At 36.0% G+C, this 23,512-nt stretch overlaps 1 protein-coding gene across 1 annotated transcript in view; it reads left to right on the plus strand.

Moving 5' to 3' along the window:
* LOC100929018 (connector enhancer of kinase suppressor of ras 2) overlaps positions 1–23,512 on the plus strand; it is a 274,574-nt gene that overhangs the window by 80,887 nt on the left and 170,175 nt on the right. Inside the window, exons 4-5 of the mRNA XM_031944609.1 lie at positions 9,941–10,065; positions 10,696–10,922. Coding sequence (XP_031800469.1) covers positions 9,941–10,065; positions 10,696–10,922 — 352 coding nt within the window. The remainder of the gene's footprint in view (positions 1–9,940; positions 10,066–10,695; positions 10,923–23,512) is intronic.

Consider the following 23,512-nt stretch of genomic DNA (forward strand, 5'->3'; position numbering starts at 1 on the left):
TGGTAAGTAATTGTGCTCATTTCAAACATTCATCCAGTAATAAAAATGCTCCTTGTGACATGGCCTCAAATATAGTGCTGTTTGTAATAATAAATAACTTAGGGTATGGATGGAATAGATGATCAAGTGGATACTAAATTGTCATAAAAACTATGCATAAAAGATATCTCTACTAGGGGCCTGGGTCTGGAACTTTGATTTTATTGCAATGTCCTGATTAAATTTTAAATATTGATATCAGATTTGCATTTTTCCAGTCATTTGAAATCTCACCAGTCCATGAATCTTAAATATCATGAGGCTCTGTGAGAATTCTTCAAATAGTTCCTTGAGCACTTTGAAGGTAGATTTCTTCAAGTCTACTTTATTTAAAGCCATCAAGCTCAAGGAAGTAACTAGTAACTTATTAAGACCTTGTGTGAACTTGCTGTGTTTGAAGTCTAAAGTTGAACTGAGGCAGTGGGCAGCCGTTTTAGGGAGGCTGTAGCTCAGAGCTTTTCAGGTCTGTTAGACCTGACCTCAAAGCTAAATTTTAGAGCTTTAAGGGGCCTTAGGAGATCAGAACTATATGTTGGGTTTTTTTTCCTACACTTAAATTATATTAGTGAACTTCTCTTTCTGTTCCCTTTTATTTCTCTTGTTTTAGTTTTTAGATCTTTTTAAAAAATTTCCTTCTTTGTTGCAATCCTTTTATATTTTTCAAACCTATTTCATTTCCTCATACTATTCTTTTTCAATTTCCCTAGAAGACTTTGTTTTAGTCAGCCAAATTTAGTGAAATTCAAATGATATTTTGAATCTTTCCTTGTCATTAGTGTATCATACTCTTTTGCCCTTAAACAGGATGTTTTTAGTTAGCCGTGCTCTATCCCTATGGTCCTTACCCAGGCATCTATATAGGCCCTTTGTTCTCAGGGTTCTGAATTTGCTTTTAAAAATCTTTTTAATGTTTCTTTAAATTTATTTTAGACCTTTGTTGTGTAAAGGTATATATGAATAATTTTTCATAGAGAACTAGAACAGGTAAACTTCACAATTATTGGCTAGAAATAGAATTATTAACTGAATGAAGGAATAGAGGTAATCAACAAAGATCAACAAAGATAATTTCAATTATATAAATTGAAAAGAGTTTGTTTCATGAACCAAAACCAAGACAGAGAGGATAAGAAGGGAAGCTGTTGGTTGGCGGGGTGGGGTGGGGGGGATCTTTGTGTCAGATATCTCTCATAAGGGTCTAATATTCAAGATATATAAGGAATGGACATAAATATATGACTAAGAGCCATTCCTCAATGGATAAGTGATCAAAAAATTTGAAAAAAATAGTTGTCAAAAGAATTGCAAACTCCTAACAACCATATGAAAGATTGCTGACCTACTTTTTTACTCTTTTTTATTCTTTTTGGCTCACTGGGTAGGGCATGAGGGATATCTCTATTTGGAAATGAAGGTAATGATCTAAGAGAAAGATATATTAATATTTTAAGAAACAGGTTTGTGAGTGTACATTGAGAAGTACAGTGGCAGAGAGGAAATGACAAAAGTAAATTACAACAGTGGGTATACATGCTTTAAAAACCAAGGGAATATATTAAAGTTTAAAATACATTATCTTTATGTTATGTTTCACGTCAATCTTATCAGAAATATCACTTGAAGTGTGTAATGAAGAAGATCCTAACACAGGTGGGAAAGAACAGTTTGAAAATTCATGAATTGATATTGTTTTCACTTTTATTATCAAACTGAATTATTTATTTGATTTAAATGAGTGGTTCTGCTTTAACCGTTAGGGGCCACATGTAAATGAAAATTATTTTAATTTAGTCAAGTCTTATATTTTATTACAGTGAACCAAGCTCAGTCAACTTTTTCAGGTGATGCTACCTCTAAATATTTCATAAGGAATTAATGATACTAACATGAATAGTCTTGATAAGAGATGTATAAAAACTTTTAATTATTAAAATTTTAAATTGTTCTTTATTATAGAACTTGATCATGTTGTCTTTAGCAAGTAATGTATTGACATTGTATTACATTTCTACTTACAAGCATAATTCTCTTCACATAGTAAGCTATGAATAAATGGTTGTTGTTAGCTGAACAAGAAATAGATGACTAGTAATTTGAGGCACTCCCTATATAGAAAAAAAGCCTTTGTTAAAAGAGGCAGGGAAAGGGGGAGATGAACCCTTCTAAATATATCATGGTAAAATACACTCATTTGTGGTAAAGACAAAGTTTGGCCATCACCACAAAAGGCAGGGGGTGGCGGGGGGCAGGGTGAGAAACCCTAGAGATACTTGGTTGCTTATTAGCTCCCTCCAAACATTTTCTCCTCCCCCATCAAAATGTCAGTTTGCCTATAGACCACCACTGGATGGATGTGGAGAGAATGTCTGTTGTGAAAGGAAATAATTGGTTTGTCCCTTAACTTCAGACAATAGTGTGATGCCATATAACACTCATTTGCTTTTCATTAAGTACCTCATTATCAAAAAAGAAGGAGGAGGAGGAGGAGAAAAGAGACTTTAGGAAACTAAAAGATTATATCTCTGGTGTTAACAGGGAAAATAATTATTAAATCCATTCAAAAGTAACATATTAAAAGTTACCTGCAGTATTACAATGAGAATCATTATGAGCAAAACCAGTGGCATCGTGGGCCATGCTTGAAAGGCCAGTGTTTTGCCTTAGCTTAACATCCTTTTTCCATAAATCCCTCAGCTTTGCTTCACTTTTTACGTTAACAGCAGGAGACCATTATCCTGTAACCATGTTCTAGTCTGTTGTCATTATCTCTTAATTAGAAAGCTTGTCAATCATGTCAGTCTATTTACTTTTATGTGCAGTGGACATTATGTGGTAGAAGAGGAGGAATTTAATTTTCTAACCACATAATCCTTTCTGCAGAAAATAGAGCATCCAAATATACAGCCAGCACCTCCCTATTCTGGGTCATGACCGGTTCCCATTTCTAAATTGGCATCCTCTTTTCAAGTAAAACCTTTTCCTATGAACTTAAAACATTTTTTTCCTTTTTTGTTTCAAATTCCATGGTCCTTCTAACCACGTCAGCCTGAATTTTGCTACTGGTGCTTGAGCCAGATAAATGATCATAGCCTCATTTATCTCCTTTTGCGTTGACATGGACAGTATAACTCATAACAGAGTCCATTATCTGCCTGGCCAGGCATGCAGCAACAGGGACCGTTCCATAATGAATGTTTCCTTTTACCAGACAAATCCTTTTCTAAAGCATTGGAGGATATTCAGCCAATCCAATTGCCCAATTAGTAGCATTTTCTTAACCGCATCAACCTTCAGAGAGATTTCTTTTATTAAATGGTTGATACCTGTAACATTGTAATTGTCCTGGACTGGGTAATATTCCCCGGCTAAAATATAACACTGACATTTTAACAAGATTGATTGTCTCATATTAATAGGTTTATAGATGTCTCATGGGTTTTCTGCCTTTATATTATGAAGATATCATTTAGTTGTTTATGTATTCATACAAATTTGCTTAATTTCATCTTAGATATTATAGATAATATAGACATATAGATAAGAGAGATAATAAACATTCCCGAATGTTTATTAGCAAAATGAGATATTTAGAGAAATCTCAAATTTACTTTGATACTGGGGTGTATTTGTGATCCCACCCAGAATGTATGTTTCAGTCGCTCCATGCCCCCTCATCCTGGAAATTCTCCTGACGGGGCCCATTCAGTCTGCTGGGAACCTTTCTTTAAATCACTTGACATTTCAGAAAGAGTGACAAAGCACCACGGGCTGTCTTTAAGTTATCCTTTATTCTAACTACATAACTTTCTCACCTTGGTATAATGTATTAGAGTGCTAGACTTGGAACCTTGAAATCCTGAGTTCAAATTCTACCTTATATGCTTATTAAATGTGTTTCTGGGCAATTCTTTTCATTTCTGTGTATCCTCGCTTCAAAAATGAAGGGGTTGGGCTCAGTGGCCTCCAAGGTTTTATCCTGTTCGAAATCCATCACCTAAAGATCATTTTAATATAACTGTGGCACTTCTCTTGCACAATTCTCGGTCATATTGCAGGCTGCCCGTAGCCGGTCTCGGATTTTTACTGATCTTTGGATGAACTTCAATTTTACTCCTTCAGACATTTGAGTATTTGATTTGAACCCATATAATATAAGCAGAATAATATTTGTATAAGAAAAAATATTCAGGGAGAAGCTTGGAGTTATTAAAAAGACAAAGCTGTTTTTTTTAATGTCACTCAAGCTTGCTTTGTCCCTTTTTTTCAGTTTTGGACCCAGTTCATTATCTATGCAAAGTAACACAGTAGCAGCTAGATATCCCAGTAGACTGAAGGCCAGAGTCAGAGTCAGAAAGATTCATTTTCTTGAATTTAAATCTGGTCTCAAATATTTATTGTATAACCCTATGTAACACAGCTGTGAAACCCTGGGAAATTCACTGAACCCAGCTTGCCTCAGTTTCTTCATTTATAAAATGAACTAGAGAAGAAGTTGGCAAACCACTCCAGCATTTTTTCCAAGAAAACCCCAAATGGGTTCACGAAGAGTCAGACACAACAGAAAAATGATATATAAACATACCCCACCACACACGAACCCTTATGTTATCCCTTGCCCCCACTCACTCACTGCCATTATAGACTCTCCAGCCAACTATACACCATGGTCTAGACTGTCGGTATCTTTCCTAATTCATTGAACCTTGTCTCAGATGAAGTACTGCATTTTTTGACCTCATTTCTGTGGCTCCCTGCCACGTCCAGTATCAAAAACTCAATGCTCTATTTGGTATTTAAAACCCTTCATGACATGAGCCCTTCTTAATCTTTCCAGGATTATACTAACTGTACCAACAGTACAAATACAAAAGTTCTTTGATAAAAAGCCCTCAAACTCCTGTTATTAAATTACAGTAGCTTGGTAGCATAGGCAACTAGGTGACATCATACAGAGGGCTAGTCTTAGAATTATGGAGATCTGAGTTCAGGTACTTGATCTTTCTGAACCTCAGCTTCCTCTTCTGTAAAATGGGAATAGTAATCATTCCTAAATTTGTGTTGTGAGGCTCATATGAGTGAACGTATGTGAAACGATTGACAAACCTTAGAGCTCTAAAGAAATACTAGCTATCATTACAGTAATGCTCAAGGAACTGTATCCCAGGTATTCCAAGATAATCAACAGTAGGAAATCCTTGGTATTTGAAAAAATACAATAAAAAATTAAATGAAAAAACGTCAATGAAAGAAATGAATGTCTGTGCAAAGAAGAAAAGTAATAGGCACTTAGGCAAACAGTATATCCCTTTGAACATTTGTCAAACAATATGTTGTCAGGTCTTTGAATCATCAAAACATCTCACTTTTCCATGCGTTACCCAGATAATGTTTATACTGTTTCCAAGCAATACACTAAGCATCTAGCATAACCTGCCACATCAACAAAAGCCTGACTGGAAGGGAAGGCAGATGTGAGCTCACAGATCAGGCAGGTATTTCGAAAACTCAGACAATCCAGAGATTTGTGTGCTGCCTGCTAGTAGATGAGGAGACCTTGCAATGCCTCAAACACTTGAAGGTCCAAAAGATGTATGGATCCAGCAACAGCTTTCCAGAGGTGAAGTTGCATCTTGACTAAAGAGAGACCTTGAGGCTGATATCTAACCAGAGAAGAAGTACTTTCAAATCATTTTTTAGAGTTTCATAATCATTTATTAGCTGTAAGACCAGTGACTTTCTGAGAATAATTTTCTAGAGAGCTTGTCAGTCTGTGGAAGTCTCACTCATGGGGGGAGAAGGGGCGGTGCTTAGCTAGAAAATTCGCGTACAAACTTGTGAAAGACAACCACATTTACCTTCCTGAAAAAGAAAGTCATGAAATAAGCTAAGATACATTCAGCAACACAAACAAGTATTTTTGCAAAGGTGACTTTAATAGTTGTTCCCTATTTCTAGAAATTAGCCTAATTTCTAGCTACAGTCTAAATAGATCTGATTTCTCTTCTAACCTCAGTATTGCTTAAAATTCCATAGTTCATTTCAGGAATGAATTTCCTGACTTGTCTTCCACATCTGGTAGTTATTTTCTGATTGATTGATTTTGCTCCTCTACCTTAAATATGGGCATTGAATCAATCCTTTATTTCAGCTACTGTTTTGAACATTTTACTTTCATGATCTTAAAGAATCATCCCACTTGTTACATAGCCCTTAAGACAGGCAAAGGCATCAGAAACATTTTGGGAGTCTGGCAACAGAATCTCAGAACTAAAAATAACGTTGGAAGTATGCTGTGTCTGCCCATAGCCCACCTACACACATAGCTTACAGCTGTGAGAAGTGAGGGTTCCAACAAGGAAGTACCTTGTCCAGGGCCACACGATTGAGGGATGAGCAGAAGAGGGACTCAAATCCAGGGCTCCAGACTCCAACTTCTATACCTGTTCTCTTATTCCATGTGGCCTCTTTATTTCATGGTAGCTACAGCAGTTATACTCTTTAACACTTGGGTTATATTGCAAAGCCTTAGCTCTGAAACAAAAGGGTGGGTCAGATTTGTGACACAGGTGGAGACTTTTCAATGAATTCAACTCTTCCACCGTATTAACGTTCTGCCTGCTTTCAACTTAGATTTAAGTCAACTAATTTCTTGGCAGGAATGCTACCAGAATTTGCATTGAGTAGCATCAGTAAAATTACAAGGCTACAGTGATTGTGGAGAGCAATAGTTTGTTCTCATTCTTCTTCCTTAATATCACCTTAGAGAAAATATTTCTTTTTCTGTGTCCCTAGCCAGAAAGGTTAGTCTTATATAAAATATAATGATGATAAAATTAAGGTATGGGACATCATTATATCGGTGTCTTTTTTGCTGTTAATAACTTTAAGATGAAAATCCAAATTATGATTATAGCCGACAACTTCCATGGTTTTGGATTTGACCCAAACGATACTTCTGACAATTCAGCAAATAGCGGACACATGCTTCCTTTGTGTAAAACGAGTAAAGATTCCATCCCTGTCTTCATGGGATAACAAGCAAGAGCAATCACAGCTACTAAAGTACTAAAGCAATCAAAGTACTGAAATAACTACAGGACAAAATAACTGATCTGAAATGCCATAAAACAGGCCCAAAGTGCAAAAGTGGATGGTTCAGAGAGAGATCTTATCCCCTTTCCAGGACCCAGAAAAAGATTCACTGAGGAGCTTGTAGTTCATCTAGATTTTAAAAGAAGATGGAGGGGGGGCTGAGAAGATGCTTACAGCAGAGAAAAGAACTTGAACAAAAGTATCGAGATAATAAATCTTCCAGCACATTCCAGACAAAGAGGATGATCCAAGTTGTATGGGCGTTTGTGGAGGGAGCCATAAAGGGGAAAGACTGAAAAGATCGATTGGGCCAGAACACGAAGGGAATTCAGTGCCAGGGAAAAGATTTAGACTTAATTCAATAGACAAGTGTAAACTACTACGTGTCTTTGAACAGATGAGTGATATAACCAGAACGATATACTTTAGGAAAGTTTAAATTGTAGCTATACATTGGCTCTATTAAAGAAGGGAGAGAGCAGAAGTGAGTAAACTCTTGCATTAATGTAGCTAAGATACAAGAAAGACTAAACCTGGGGTGCGGATATAGAAGGGAAGAATAAATTCAAGAACAGCAAAAATAGAATCACTAGAATTAAGAAGTTATTTCTTTCATGGATCAGAAAGAACAAGAGAAGAATCAAGGATAACACTGAGGTTTCTAGCCTGGGTGACTGGGAAGGTTTGAAGTACCATTACCTGAAGTAGCAAAGAAAGAAGAAGGACCTTATTTATGAAGAGGATTGAGAAATAATGAGGAGTTCACCTTGGAGCATATTAAGTTTGAGATATCAGTGAAATGCTAAGGTGACACTATGTTTAAAGTTACTTAATTGGAGTATTATTGAGATGATGGCGTGTAAAGTACAATCCAAAAAGCCTTTTTTGTGTGCTCTGTATATTTGACAGAGCACGCCAATGAAACTTAAGTAGGCAGAAACAAATCCGGATACCTCTCTCTCTGTGTAGTTGCCTTGCTGAGGCCACTCCTAAAACTTAAAGCAACCTTGTTTTCTGAGTAATTCTGACATTGGTGATGAAGCATTAGGAAGAATGTCAAGTGAAAATGAAAGCCATAGAACAATTATAGGGCTGAAGAAAAAAAAAAGAAAAGAATGTTGACAAATATTTAGAAATGTGCTTTTCAAGTGTAAAATGTGTTATTAAGTACAGAGATTGGAAGAAGCCTGAAATAAAGAGCTGTTCTCATTAAATATAACCACTAATGAATATCACACAAAGCATTTACCTTAATGAATATGTTTAGAAACCAATAAAAATCACTTGATGCATAAAATGGAAGAAAAAGGATAAAAAGCCACTTTCAAATATGAAGAGGAGGCAACATAATAAATGCCTTAGATAATAATGAGAAGGTCTACTATGACTCAGGATGGGAACAGCTATTTACTATGATTATGGCTCACTCCTTTGAGACCTGGAAATTTTCATTTCTATACAAGGGACTTAGTCATAGCCATTACAGCAGAAATAGGCAAAAGGAGGGCAATTCAAGCTCCTGTGTATTTTTTCAACCTTTATGAACTTTAATATATCTCAATATCTTTTTTTTGCTAAGTAAAAGACATTGATCTCACTGACAAATGGAAACTAAAACTAAGAATGTAATGAAATGCATCAAGAACATGGAGTAATCAAATAAATGAATAAATATTCATTAAAAACTGAAATTATCATTTGATTAAAAATGTACTAGATTTTGAAAATGTTCCTTGAAAAGCAAATAATTAAGGCATTATGTCCTCCTAGCACTTTTGAGGGGGTAAAAACCCAAAGGAATGCTAGAAACACAGGCTTTAGAATATCAAATAAAGCATCAGGATGCTTCCTCGCAGTGACAACAGAGATGTTTCATTATCCATAATATATATCAGAGATAAGGAAGACGATGCCAAGAGCTGTTTATTTTTCAGAAGTCACTTCTACTTTTAAAGGTCATCTCTGCAAATGGTGATCTAGGCTAACGATTCTTCACCGTGTTTGTATTCTAGACCCCTTGAATAGTCAGTCTGGTCAAACCTATGAAAATACATTAAACAAAATCAATTATATTGAAATATCATTATTCAAAACATTTTAAAAACCTAGTTTGTGGTCTTTCAGGAAGCAGTGGCCCAAACCTTTCTTGGCCTATTACAGCACAGGCCACCAGATAAGCTTCTCTGTCCTCCCAAACCTGGCAAACTGGCCACACCTCTTATGCTGCTTTAATTCAGGGATTTGATCATCACTGACCGAATGATTCAGTGTTCTATAACTTGGCATAAGTTTATGAGGTCATTAATTAGACTAAAAATTAAAAATTAGTAAGAGGAGGTAGCTCTCTTTACTACCTGGAAATATGACTGGGAAGGTTGACTCAACTGAATTTCCAGTGATGGTACCGTAAGTCTTGTCAAAAGTAGGGTTTGTAGACCTTGCAGTAACTTTAAGTTCTAACATTGGGGAATCTCAGGACAGAGGTGTGTCGAAGACTCTAGTCACATTGCAACAAACTACCTCAACCAAATAATTTTTAAAAATAAATACTAGGATGGGTGTATTGTTTTTTAATTAAAAACTCTTATTATGCCCTTTTACTCCTTTCTCATGTTGACATAAAATCCTGACAACAATGCCGTTTGATGTTTGATGGTGGTATCTGAAATGAGAGATGTTGCCACTAGCAGTACCTTAAAAATTGGTGTAATCAATGGAAATACATTTTCCTTTAGAAAAAGATCTGTGTACTTTGCAAAACACAACTATTTGCTAACAGTTTGGCCAATGTTTCATTTTTGCCTTGCAGGGTTTGGGTGCAACAGGGGTGAGCAGACCCACAGAATCTGTTAGCACCATGACCGTGGACCAACAAACCCAAGTGGAACAAGAGAGATTCTTTCATTCACCCTTGCCTGGACAGCATAGGCCCAGGTAAACTTACCCTGCAGTTGGGTCTTCATTTTCTAAAATTCGAGTACCTTTTTTCATTCACTTTTCTTTTATCCCGTCTGAATTCTTTCTCCCACCTCTGACTTCCCTTCTCTTCCCTCTTTCTCCCCACCATTAAAAAAGAGAAAAAACCAAAACCAATTACAAACATATATAGTCAAGCAAAATGAAAGTTAGTTTTCTTAAATTAATTAGAAGCTAGTCATTTCGTGACCATGTCAGACTGAAATCACTCACTATAGTTTCTCAGGAGTATATTTTCAAATCAACATTTCATCTTGTCATTTGGAAGCATAGTAACCTGAAGAAATAATGTTATTACTGTTCTGTTGCCTGTATAAACAGTTTCATTTTGGGAGCAAACTGTCAGGATTTGGGCCAAATTGTTAGGATTTGAGTTTTGTAAATTCAATGATATGCTTCCTTACCATGATTTTATCAATTTCCGGTGTGAATTTGAGTTAAGCCATCACTCTGCCAGAGCAAGATTTCTAACATCTTAAAGGACATGTAAGACACCGGTTTTCTTAGCTCTCCAGAAGGTTTACAATGGCTGTATAGATGCCCTTTCACTGACAGAAGTTTAAACAAATACTTGAACGTTTGCTTTAGGGATGACATACCAAGAATATCTTATGAAGACTTCAGCGAACCTGGTGCTGGAAGATCTGCCGCAGGCAAACCTATAAGGAGAGAACATGCACCTACCGGCTTATTTGTGGAACCTGGAACCTTGAAATACTACACATTAGTCGAAGGTGAAGGCCGTCCGACTAGCAGCGAGCATCGAAGAGGAAGATCTACCAGCGTTGGAAGAAGAGACAGGACTCATTTCCAAGGTAAATTTGAGTGCTTTGGGACCTTCAAAGGTGGTATATTTAGCAAATTAAGTTAATGGCCTTCTGTCACTTCCAAAATGGTAACTCTTCTCTAAAAGGTAAAAGTTGTTTGGGGAAGTAAAAAAGTATTTTTCCAGCTATCAAAGAATAATGAAGGATTATGTCTTTTGGCCATTTCTTGTGGCTTTAGAGGAGATGACTCCATTTTACTGCAGACTCAGAGACAGGAAATCTAAGCCTTAGATATTGTTTCTTTCTCTTGAACAGGGATAAGTAAAAAGCACCTACCTGAGTGCTCAAGGATCCTGGGCCCATGAAACCAAATGACAAATTTAGGCATCATAAATCTGGGGTCAGAACTTCACGTAAACATTGCCTGGATTGTCATTGTTTGTCCAAGCCCTTATATATCAATATTAAAATGAATTTCTCTTCCCTAGGAGATTACTTGGAAGACACTGCAGATTTCATTAAATGACTGACCTTTTCCCTCTCTTTGTGCTCTTAAAACAGAAAGTAGTCAGAGTTTCTTATTTCTTCAGTTATTTTGCTAAGGTTGGCTCCTTGTTATGAAGGGAATATTGCTACCTTCTTCCGAAGTGCTCATCCTCCTTTGTTGATCTGTTTTCACATGCATCTGGATTATGTCAATAAAAACAGAAAACTAAACTGAGTGTACTCCGCTAAAACTCAGCCACTTATTCCCCTAAAACTCGGCCACTCTAAGCACATAGGGTCTCTCTGAGCACCAATTTTCTGTATAAAATATCCCCAAATTCTTACTTTCATTTTTGTACATAAACTCCTGTGATCCAATTAACCACTGATCCATGAAAAAGAAACTTTGCCCATGAACACTGAATATTATGCCATTTTGAATGTAAAAGTAATTGAAATCTCTCAAATATTTATTGAATGACTTCAGGGCACATACCACTGTACGAGATGCCAAAGCATCTACAAAATGAGGTACTCATTGTCTCATTTATCAAGGAGAGGGCAAAATTCAGTTATTTATTTTTACTTCTTGGTCAGCATTTCAAATTGGAAACAAATCATATTTCCCTGGGTGTTTAATACCTTATACTTGGTAGCAAATTTTATACTATGCGATACTAACATTTACATTGAGAACACAACATATAAATAGTTATATGTTTGTGAATATTTATGTGTGCATATATGAAAATATGTACATATCCATTTCTTTTAGTAGAGTATATGACTCACCCCAATAAAAAAGTACCTACATCTCTCTAAGACTTCCACCAAATAAAAATGTTATGTGGAGCCATTTTTGTGTCAAGTGGGAACATTACTCCTCCATAATATTAACTTACCTGTAATAATTATAACATTGTGTCTGAGAAAGTAAGAAATTGATATATAAACTCTCATATTCCCTGAGAAGAGCTCTGCAAACTCAGTACTAAAAAATTCAGTTATACTGGACTAAATTAAATAATATGAGAAGTGGCTTTCTGAGCATCTTTCTTTTGAAGGAGTAGTGAAAGTTTCCACTTAGTTTTTACTTTGTAAAAATCAATAAATAATCCCCTGTCTTTTGGCCCCTTTATTTCCACAGTTAATGTCATGAGCAGGGTGAACAAGTCCTATTGCTGTCATTCTTTTATACTGTTTCTAATAATGAATGAATGAATGACCACTTATGAAGTAGTTACTGTGTGGTGACTAGGAGAGATAAGGGGAACGATGTGAGAGGTGTTACGGAGCAAGAAATGACAGGCTTTGGCAGTATTACATATGTGGATGAGTGCGAATGAGGAGTTAAGGATGATCCTGAGGTTCTGAGCCTGAATTCCCAGAAGGATGACAGTCCTCTGGGTAAAAATGCTGAAGTTGGAAAGAATGAACTTGGGGGCAACATAATATTGAATATGAGATGCATATCTGATATTCAGTCCAAAATGTCCAACAGATTATTCGTGATGCACTACTAGATCTCAGAAGACATAAGAGATCTTCATATATAGGTCTGGGAGTCATCAGCATAGAAAAGATCATTTAAACCATGTGAGCTTGTGAGGTCATTCGAGTGATTATCTACAGAAAAGAGGGCTCAAAGTAGAGGATTGGGCTATACCCATATTTAGGGAATATGAGATGAATGATAATACTGCGAGTGGGACTGAGAAGGAACAATCATATAGGTGGGAGGAGAACCAATAATGTCATAAAAATCCAAACAGGAGAGTAAAGTAGAGGCAACAAGCATACGTATTTTTCCTAAGAGTTTGTGGGAAAGATTGTAGCCTGAGAGGTTGGTACAGTCTAGTGAGGGTTTTTTAAGCATTGGAAAGACTTGAATGGGTTTGCAGGTAGCAAGAAAGGAATCATTAGATAGATAGGCAAAGATTTAAGGCTAAAGGAAAAGTGGATGATAATGGAGGCAATCAAGTGAAGAAGATGGGAGGGCAAGAAATCAAAGATACATGGAAAATGATTGGTCTCCTGGAAAAGAAAGGCCCACTCTGTCAAACATTGGAAGAAAAGAAAGACTGGAGGATGATGTTAAGGTGAAATAGCCCTGGGGCTATGAGCTAAATCAAGTGAATAGACCAGAGTGAGGGGAAGAACTTTATAGCAACTAAAGATGAACTGATGGCAGCAAAAGAGAAGTCCAGTCCAAGGTTAAATAGTCAGTTAATGGCATGGAGGAAAGGAGAACGGAGGTGTTTTGACTTCCAGACCTTTGCTTTTTACTAGATCATGCTGAGTTTAAAATTTTGCTTTAGTTTTAAATAATAACTGGTCTTTGAATAATTATTTGAAAGTAGGATTATGGGAAAAATAGTTTCTAATAAACATGACTTAGTCTGCATGTTTAATAGCCCAAACAGGTAATTCTCCATTTAAGAAAAGTCAGCATACTGTAGCACGAACTTATTAACCGTATAGAAATGATTATTCGGTCTAAAAAGATTTAATATGAAATTCTTTTAAATCAGTGGGTCTTCAGCTTGTTTATGTCATGGATCCCCTGTGGTAGTCTGGTGAAACCTTTCTTAGAATCATGTTTTTAAAGACATAAAAGAAATACCCAACAACCAAAATAGCAAGCATTTACCGAAGAAACCTATTGTATTGAAACACAGTTATTAAATAAGTTTGTGAACATCGGGTTAAGAATCTATTTTTAAATAGCTAGCCACCCTAAAGCATTTCAAATGTTTCCCCTACAGAAGAACGTATGATCCCTGAAGAGAGGGCTAGTTTCATTTTTGTCTCAATCCTCAACACTAAGCCCGGAGCCTTAGACATAGTCGGGGTTAAATAAATGATTGTTTGAAATGATCTGAATTGAAAAGGTTGTTTGATTTGTACTTATTTCCAAGAAGAAAAAGCAGCCTGGCATCATGGACGAAAAGTTAGTCTTGGTGTCAGGAAGATCTAAGTTCAAGGCTTATCACCGACTTGCCCCCTTAATCACAAGCAAGTCACTTAATCTGTTATTGTCCGCAATCCTCAAAGACTAGAATTTATTGCTGCAATACCAATTTGCAAAAGTATTTGTGGAAAGAGTTTCCATTCTGAGACTTCTTGCCACTGATGAAATCACAGGTCTGAACTACTCCCCTTTTTTCCCTAAGAACACGTAAAAAAAAATTGTATGACCTGACATATAAGGGATCCCCAAAAGTCTTAGTGCACTTTAAAGATTTAAAAGCTTTTCCGTGCATTAACACTTTGAGGCCACCCTATATAGCAGTGCTTCAGAGCATTGGGGATTTTGGGGAAATTAATATTTTTAAATGAACTATCACCTTAAAGCTGGCTTGTAATAGAGTCCTCAGTGAAAATACCCAACAGCCTAAAGTGTATACGAAGCCAGAGTCAACAGGACTCTTCCCCAAATCAATCTGAAGAGCAACAATAAGATGACATTGAAGTTTTGATCCTTTTTTTTGTTTGGGCTAAGATTTCCTCCTGGTGTCCCCTTCCCTTTTGATTATGAAATTTGTATGTTCATTCACAATGGTCCTCATTAGTACTGATGCAAATCCAGATCCACCAGATACCAGAATTGATGACTTTATATTTCAGATATAGAACAGCAGCTTAGAACTAACAACTCTTTGTTGTAGCTTTGTAGAACTTCCGAGAGCAAGAAAAAAATTGAAATATTATAGCCAGTCACACACACACACACACACACACACACACACACACACATGCGATGCTGTGAGAAGAAAGTTCTATGTTTGCAATTCCTTTGAAACTCCATGCACGGGACCAAGACTCCTCTAACTGTGCAGTTGTGTCTTTGGTAACTTCATGAGTGTCCCAAATAACCATGGATTTGCCAGCTAAACTGGCCCCTCTGAGACAGGAAAACCTGTGTTCAAATGTGACCTCAAGCACCGAGAGCCCGGACAAGTCACTTAATTCACTGGAGAAGGAAATGGCACACCACTCCAGTATCTTTGCCCAAAAAACCCCAGTATTGACGTGCTATGGTCCAGAGGGTCAGGAATAGTCAGACACAACCAGCAGCTCTTTTCTGCTCTTCTCAAAGGCAGAAGCCAAGCCCACCAATTTCCAGCAATTTGAGGTCCTTTTCACTGTTGTCCCAGGGAGTTGCAATATATGGTCACGTGCAAATTCAGTCATCTAAAGAACTTGGCAATTTTTTCTTGTCCCCAGGGGACCAAAGGATACATATGCAGATCAGGTTTGGAGAAGAGCTGGAGGTGTCTCATAATTTCCCCAGGTAGATATGCAAACTAACCTCATAATGAACCTGGCTTACTTAAAGAAAAGACAGAAAAAGGGGCAGTGATTTCAATAAATCCTTAGCTTCCTTCTAGGAGCAATTCTGTAGACTGCCTGAAGGAACGTTCTCCCAAAGCCCATTGCTCTCCTCACCCCTTTAAATTCACATCATTTCTTATCTATGTAAATAATGCCTGCTCCTGGGAGAATATCAGATCCTCCAGATAGAGACTGTGTGTGTGTGTGTGTGTGCGTGTGTGTGTGTGTGCACCTGTACCATCCTTCCCCCCACCTTGCACATTTTTAAACCTTTGAGTACCTCTCTCCTCATAATGTGTCTTTTGTCCATAGTAAGCCCTTAAGAACTACTAGTTATGTTGATTTGAATTAAAGTGGAAATTATTTTAGGAGCAATGCAGCATTTCAATGCCTACTAAGTGATTTTTAATTTGTTCAATTTATTCTCTGTTTCCATTTCTACTTCACCAGAAAATCTATCTACCAGATTTTTTTCAATCTCACTATCAGATATATTTTATGTCTGGGACTAAGATGTTCTTTGCAAAGAACTAGGAAAAAAGCTTCACATTTTTCTTTATGTTGCATTGTCACCAAAAACCTTCCTATTTCTTACACAAACATTAGCTCAGATGTTCCTCCCATAAGCAGTTGGTTTTATTTAATACCTCGAAAAGTAGAAGATGACAGAAAAAAGATGGAATCCGTGATGTTGACTGGATTTGAGAAATCAAAGCCTGGAAATTTTTCTCTGACAGCTGAACACTGGTGTGCCAGAGCATCTGATCAGATGATGGTAGTTTTGTCAAGTTGAGCCATATTTGACATTTGATTCTGCTGACAATTTGGGATCATGGCTCCTTGTGCCACAGTACAAGGATCTTTCTTTCAATTGTTTGCCTGTTTATTGGGTTTTTATCAATGTCTTCTGGAAGATTAAACTCACTGACTAAATTATATTCGATTTTCTTTTAATTTAATTTTTTCTTAACTTTTTTGATTCTAATTGTTTCTTACAGAATTTTTCATACTCTTAAGAAAGGAAACACTCATTTGTTGAGTGACTCCTGTGTGCTAAGTGCTTGAAAAATATTTTCTCACTTGAGTGCTAGAAATGACAAAATAATCGAGATAGGCATGGGGACCAATGATAAAGAAAGCTCCCAGATGAAAGTACAAACTGATCCTTTCTCTGTAACGTAATCTTAGGGAGTTGTCTACACCAGCACTGACAGTTTGTGGTTATCTCAGGCTCACACAGCCAGTATAAGCTAGAGGCAAGACTTGAACCCAGATCTTCCTGGCTCTAAAGCAGATTCTTTATCAAACCTGCCATGTTGTCCCTAATGAAACAATGTCAGTATTAAATATGTAGGTATTGAATGGTATAGCATTTAAGTACTTACAAGATAAGATCATAATCATAATCATAATGAATCACAAGAAAACCTAGGTACTAAGTCACTAATTATTGAGAATTTCAACATTACTCTTTCATACTTAAGTCTATGAGAAAGATGTATGAGAAAGATACTAAGAATCTCAGGAGAATTCTAGCACAATTAGATATAATATACCTTTGTTATTATTCAATGGGAATATTAAGGAAAATACTTATTTTTCTACAATATAAAGCATTTAAAATTTTGTTGACCACCTGCTGAGGACTTAAAGATTATTTGAATGCAAAAAGGTAGAAATATTAAGCACATTATTAAGAGATTGTAATACAATAAATGTCATAGTTGATGGACTAAATAATGAACAAAGAGCCTCAAATAAAAACTAAATAATGTTATCTTAAAAGATGAGTATTTCAAAGAACAAATCATAGAAACAAATAATCATATTAATAAAAATGATAATTAAACATCTCAAAATCTATGACATAACTAAAATAACTATTGTATTTATTAATTCATGTATTTATGCATGGGAGAAAGAAAAGAACAATCAATTGAATAGGTAATGTTTTTAAATACCTAGAAAATGAACAAGTTGATTATTCTAAAACTTAAAGAGTTGCATTACGATAGGGAGAGACAATGCATATATCAGAGTGGTGGTTAGAAAGGAGTATCTTAGTTTGGAAAGTCACAGAGCTGATGAATATAGTTATAGAGCATTTGATTGACATAACCTCTTCAGGGATGGCAGTATTGATTTGATTTTTTTTCTAGAGCTAGAGTTGTAAAGGTAGGAAGATGTCCTGAAAATGGCAACATAAGGGCCTTGGTCAGGCTAAAAAAGGTGATAGCTCCCCAATCAGAAGGCTAGAGAGATGGGGTGGCTTAATGGAGCTACAGGTAGGAAAAGGAATCAAAGAGGACAACACAGAAAAGAGAGCTGAAAAGTGGGAAAGGCAGGTGAGGGCAGAATCTAGAGGACAGGAAAATGTCATGAGGAATTAATCATTTTAAGCAGGTTGGATTTATACTGGGAATTAAGTGATAGTTCAACCTTAGAAAAATATGATAAATTGCATTAATAGTGAGTCGTTAAAAATCACATGACTAGAGTGACAGACATGGAAAAATGCTGACAAAATAGAGATTTCATTTATGTCATAGAAGCTTGTTATGTCATTACAGGAATGAAAGTCTTTTTCCATACCAGGATCCAAAGTATTTTTCTAAAACAAAAGCTAGCATTATTTGTAATAACAAACACTGATAAGTAAGTTCAGAAAGAAAACAAAACTGACCAATGCCTTCACTTCTATTTAAAATAGTTGTAGAAATGCTGTCTGTTACAATACATTGAAAAGTTTCTCAGTGAGAGAGCCCATCTATAACTAAAGAGAGTAGAAGCAGCTTAGGCGATATAGTAAATAGAACTCTAGGATCTGAGTTCAAATCCAGCTGTATAATCCCATGCAAAGCGCTTAAACTCTGCCTTCTTCAGTCTCTTCAGCTGTAAAATGGCAAATGATGTAGTAGTTACTTACCAGGATTTTTGTGAGGATTAAATGATGTCATATTTGTAAAGCACTTTGCTTTGTCCCTGAGACGTTTGAAAAAATGCCAGTTCCCTTCCTGCCCCTGACCCATAGTAGATAAATATGAGACAGTTGCTCCGGGCTCAAAGACTTGCTCATGGTCTCACACACGAACTACTAAATGTCAGGGATGCAACCCCCTACACCATGGTGCCTGCTAGTTGTAATAATAATATAAAAAAATACAAGCTCAGGGAAACGTGGTCAGAATAGAGGTACAATTATTTTATTTTCAGATGTTTCTATGCTTTTCTTAATAAACCCAAGAGAACTTGCAAACAAGTTAATCAAAACAATAGCTTCATTAAAGCATGCTACAAAAGAAATTTATAAAAAATATTGACCTTTTCCTACATTATTACTAAAGCCCAAGGTATAGGAAAGTAAATTACATTTGACATAAAAAACTGTATCCAGGAATTAACCTACCAAAATGTACATAGGAATATAACTACAAAATAACTTTTATAAAAATAAAAGGCCTAAGTAAAGAGAAATTCAAGCTAGGAAAAAAGATGATTTAGCTGTCATCTAGAAGAGGGATTCGAGTAGCTCTGTCTGGGGGAGAGAAGTAGAGGAAGAGCGGGAAATGAAGGGTAGAGAAATGGCAGAGTCAAATTTGACACTGATCTACAAAATCTTCTTAACAATGAGAGTCACATAGCTAGCTAAATAGTAAATATTTGCTATATGCTGGGCACTGGTAAATATGTGCTATGTGCTAAACACTGGAGATACAGATACAGGACAGCCAGCAAGACAGTCCCTTCCCTCAGGGAGTTTGCATTCTAATGAGGAAGATAACTTCTAGAAGAGATCTGAAAAGGAGTGTGGAGGGATCTGCACATGGCAGCATGGAGTGGCATGGAGACCTGGTTCTGGACAAGATAGTACAAAAACTCATGTAGCTGAGATAGGGGGTGGGCGGACAAAAGGGGCAAAATCCAGCTCTGTGTGGGAAGGAGGAGAGAGGAGATTGATGGCTAGAACATGGGCAGTCTGATAACTAGAAGCTTAAGCTGAAAATTCCCCAATCAGCTGATCCTGGAGCAGAGTCTAAGATTGTGAGAGATGGGAAAAGGAACAGGGAGAGATGAGAATGGTTGCCCAAGGGCAGGTGGTAGGGTAAAAATAAAACAGCCAGAAACAGAACAATTGGAAAGGGCTGCCTTGGGAAGGATTGGGGTCTTCCTCATAGGAGGTCTTAAAGTTACAGTTGAATTATCACTTGTTGAGTATGTTGAAAATTGTGTGTTTGACTAGATGGCTATTAAGGTCTTTTCTTAGTCCTTACCCTAATTTCTCTCCCAAAGTCTAGACAAACATCTTTGCCATTTCAAACTGGAAGTCCAATCAGCATGTCAAACAACATGTCCAAAATATACTTTATTATCATTCACTGAAATTAGGTTTTGATAAACATCATATACTTTTTAACACAATAAATTCCAAATTATTAGTTAAATTTAGACAAATTAGTTTAAAAAGTCACATCATAAAAAATTAGACGAAAATATAAAGTTTTATCTTTTACAATGGTAGGCAAATAGGAAAAAGATTTGTAACCAGAGAGAAGACATCATCAAAAGCAAAATAGATTATTTTGATTAAACAAAATGTAAAAGTTTTTACCCATATAATATCAATGCATCTAGAATCATAAGGAAAGGTACAAATGTATCACTCTAGATATGATCTGAGCAGGACAGGACAATAAGGCTATCACCTTGCTTGATCTAGTTACTAATAAACTCTGAGATAGTATTAACTTTTTTTCTTTTCTTATATTTTCCTTTCCTCTCTTTTCTTTATTCATTTTTCCTTCCTTCCTTCCTTCCTTCTGCCATGTTGCATTGCTGGCATATTAATCTCATGAAGAAGTTCTGAACTATTTCCTAGTCTTAGGAGTATTATAGGAGTGCTCCCATCTTATACTTGTATGATTGTTTGGGGGTATTTTTTCATTCATTTTCCAAATGGTTTTTCCCATTATATTGTAAGCCCCTTGAAGGCAAGGTATGTATACTATTTCCTGGATATAGCCCCACAGTATACTGTATATACTATATGCTTAATAAATATTTCTTGAATTGAAAAAAACCAAGGAAAGGTACAATTTAAGGGAAAATATATTTGCATTAAATGTCAAACAAAAGAGACATTCGATATCAGCAGGTAACTGACAATTAAGAGTCATTCCCTCACCTGGACAAATGGTCAAAAGACAAGAATCAGTTTTCAAAAGACTACAAATAATCTGACCCCCAAAAAGGTCGGCACTAACAATTAGAGAAATGTAAATTTTAAAACCCTGCGGTATCAACTAACATCTTTTTTGCTCAGAAAATTGCTAAAAGCAGAAAAAACTCATTTTGAAGTAACTGAGGGTCCATAGTAATTCTAATTTACCCCAATGTAAATATGAGTTACTTCCACCATTCTGGAAGACAATTGGAATTATATAAGAAAGTTTACTAAGTTGTTCTCACCCATTGGTTCACTATATAGTCCAATAAGTTTATCGACAGCAAGAAAACATTCATATAATCAAAAATATTAATAGCCGAATTATATGTGATAGCGTAAAACTAGAAACAATATATTGCTTAATGATTGGAGAATAGCTGAGCAAATTAGAGTGTCTTAAGATCATGGAATATTATCGAGATAAAAGGAATGGTTCACAGGAAACCTTCACCAAAAAATGAGAATATTTGTTTGAAGCTCTGCAGACCAAAAAATTCAGACAAGAGCATGATATTTTCCACTGCAGTGATTTCAGTAAAGTTGGCATGGACAGGCTATAAGAACTCTGATCAAATACCACAACAGCAGTTAATGTTAATGATACAATACCAAATAAAAGGACACCTCTCTCCTTTCTATTAAGAACTAATGATACAGCTTTTGGAGAGAATTTCCTTTCAAAGATGTTTGGCTATTTGATGAGAACTATTGTGTAAAAGCTGAACACATCAATAAAATTTGAAAACTGCAATTCTCCCACAATACAAATCTTAAATATTCCAGAACTCCCTTTGGAAGAATGATACATGCCATTTGGAACTTTAGAGTTATGTTTATATAAGACCAAAACCCTATAAAAACAGAAATATTTTGTAAAATATATGGATACTTTATGACATAACACTCAACATGTGGATGATACACTAGTATCATGTACTAAATGTTTCACTTGGATACCACCTACCCCTTTTTCATCATCATTCAGTGGTGGCAAAAGTAATGCTACTCATTCAGTTATTTAGGATAAAAAAAGATCAGTTTTCAAAGCCATTTTACAGATCAAAGATTAATGGCTTTCATCAAGATTGAGCACGGGTAAGAATTATGGAAAGCTGGGGTAATAAGAGTTCCAACCAAATACTTTCTTAAAAACAGAAAAATAGACTCTAAGAAGAAGGAAGAAAGAATTAAACTCATTTTTTTTCCATTGATACGCAGAATCTACCTAGATGCAATGCTTATTTAGACCACCAATACAACTACCATATCTTAGACTGGATTTATTTTGTTCACCTTTATTATTGAATAATCACTACTTGATTTGCTCTAAATTTATAATTACCAAATTGACTAAGTCCTGTCATGTCCATCATTTCGATATTACCTTCATTTTTTTATGCCTTGATCATACCACATCAGAATATAAAAAGAACCAAAGATATAATTATTCTTTTTTAAAAATATGGCACCGCCATTTGCCCAATTTCGCAAATCTCAGCATCACTATTATTTTCTTTGCCCGTTGCTTTTATCCTGACATGCCTATTTACAGTTCTTGTTTCAGAATGTTTGAATTGTTTTGCAGACAGAAGCAGCTATTTATTTGAGTATTTATTTGTTCTATATATAGCACCATTCCTCAAGGTCCTATATATTTAACTTAGAAATTAATGAATATGTCATTGTGTCAGTTGAAAAGAAAGATGAAGTAAAAAGTTTCATTAATTTCAAGTTTCCTTTGTAATTCTCAAGAATCTTAAATAGGAAATGTTTACAGGAAATGTTCCTGTAAAAATGAAGAATTGTTTGCTGTGCGTTCTTCCATGTTGCCCAGATCCTCAGACCTGAAAGTCTTGCCATCCATTGGCTGACACCCAAATGCTGTCCATCAGAAGCAGAGATTTTCATAAAAAAGCAACCAGAATTTCCCACCAAAACATTCTTACACTGCTGCTCAGAGAAAGCTTTCCTGTGGCACCACACAGCGTACCCTTTGTGCAGATTAACAGCTTTCCCTTTGGAAAATCATTACACAAAACTAGCAGTTATGTTCTTTAAGTTTGTTTATTTTTGTACCCCATGTTCTGGCATTTATGAAATTTCTCTGCATTGATTGGCACAAATATACTCCAAAGCCCAGCAAGTGTTTTGACAAGAGAAAAATGTGGAGACAAACTAAGCTTCTCTCTCCTCTTCTTCTCAAGTCTAGAGTGCCATGTTTTTTATGTCCTGAAAGATAAAGGATATTATTGAATGAAAACTAGTATCACAATCAGTTGTTCCCTTCTTACTACACTTTGCATTTCCATCCTTAGGAACTGCCACAGGAGAACTGCCACATTCTACCTAGTCCACAGTTGTGTTACTATTAGCAGCTCCCACCTTAGTTAGTTAGGTCCCACAAACATTCAAGCCATTTGTGATTCCATCCTTTATACATCTGTCCCAATTTTGCAATCCATTTTGTATATCTGCTTGTGCCATCAATTGGACTACATAGTTCCATACACTTATTTGAAGCACCATTTACCTTGATTTGTCCAAACCGTGTCCAGCTCAAGTTTCAAATGATTCCCTATATTCTGGAATAGTC

This window comes from Sarcophilus harrisii, chromosome X (assembly GCF_902635505.1).
Source record: "Sarcophilus harrisii chromosome X, mSarHar1.11, whole genome shotgun sequence".
In the NCBI taxonomy this organism is placed as follows: domain Eukaryota; kingdom Metazoa; phylum Chordata; class Mammalia; order Dasyuromorphia; family Dasyuridae; genus Sarcophilus; species Sarcophilus harrisii.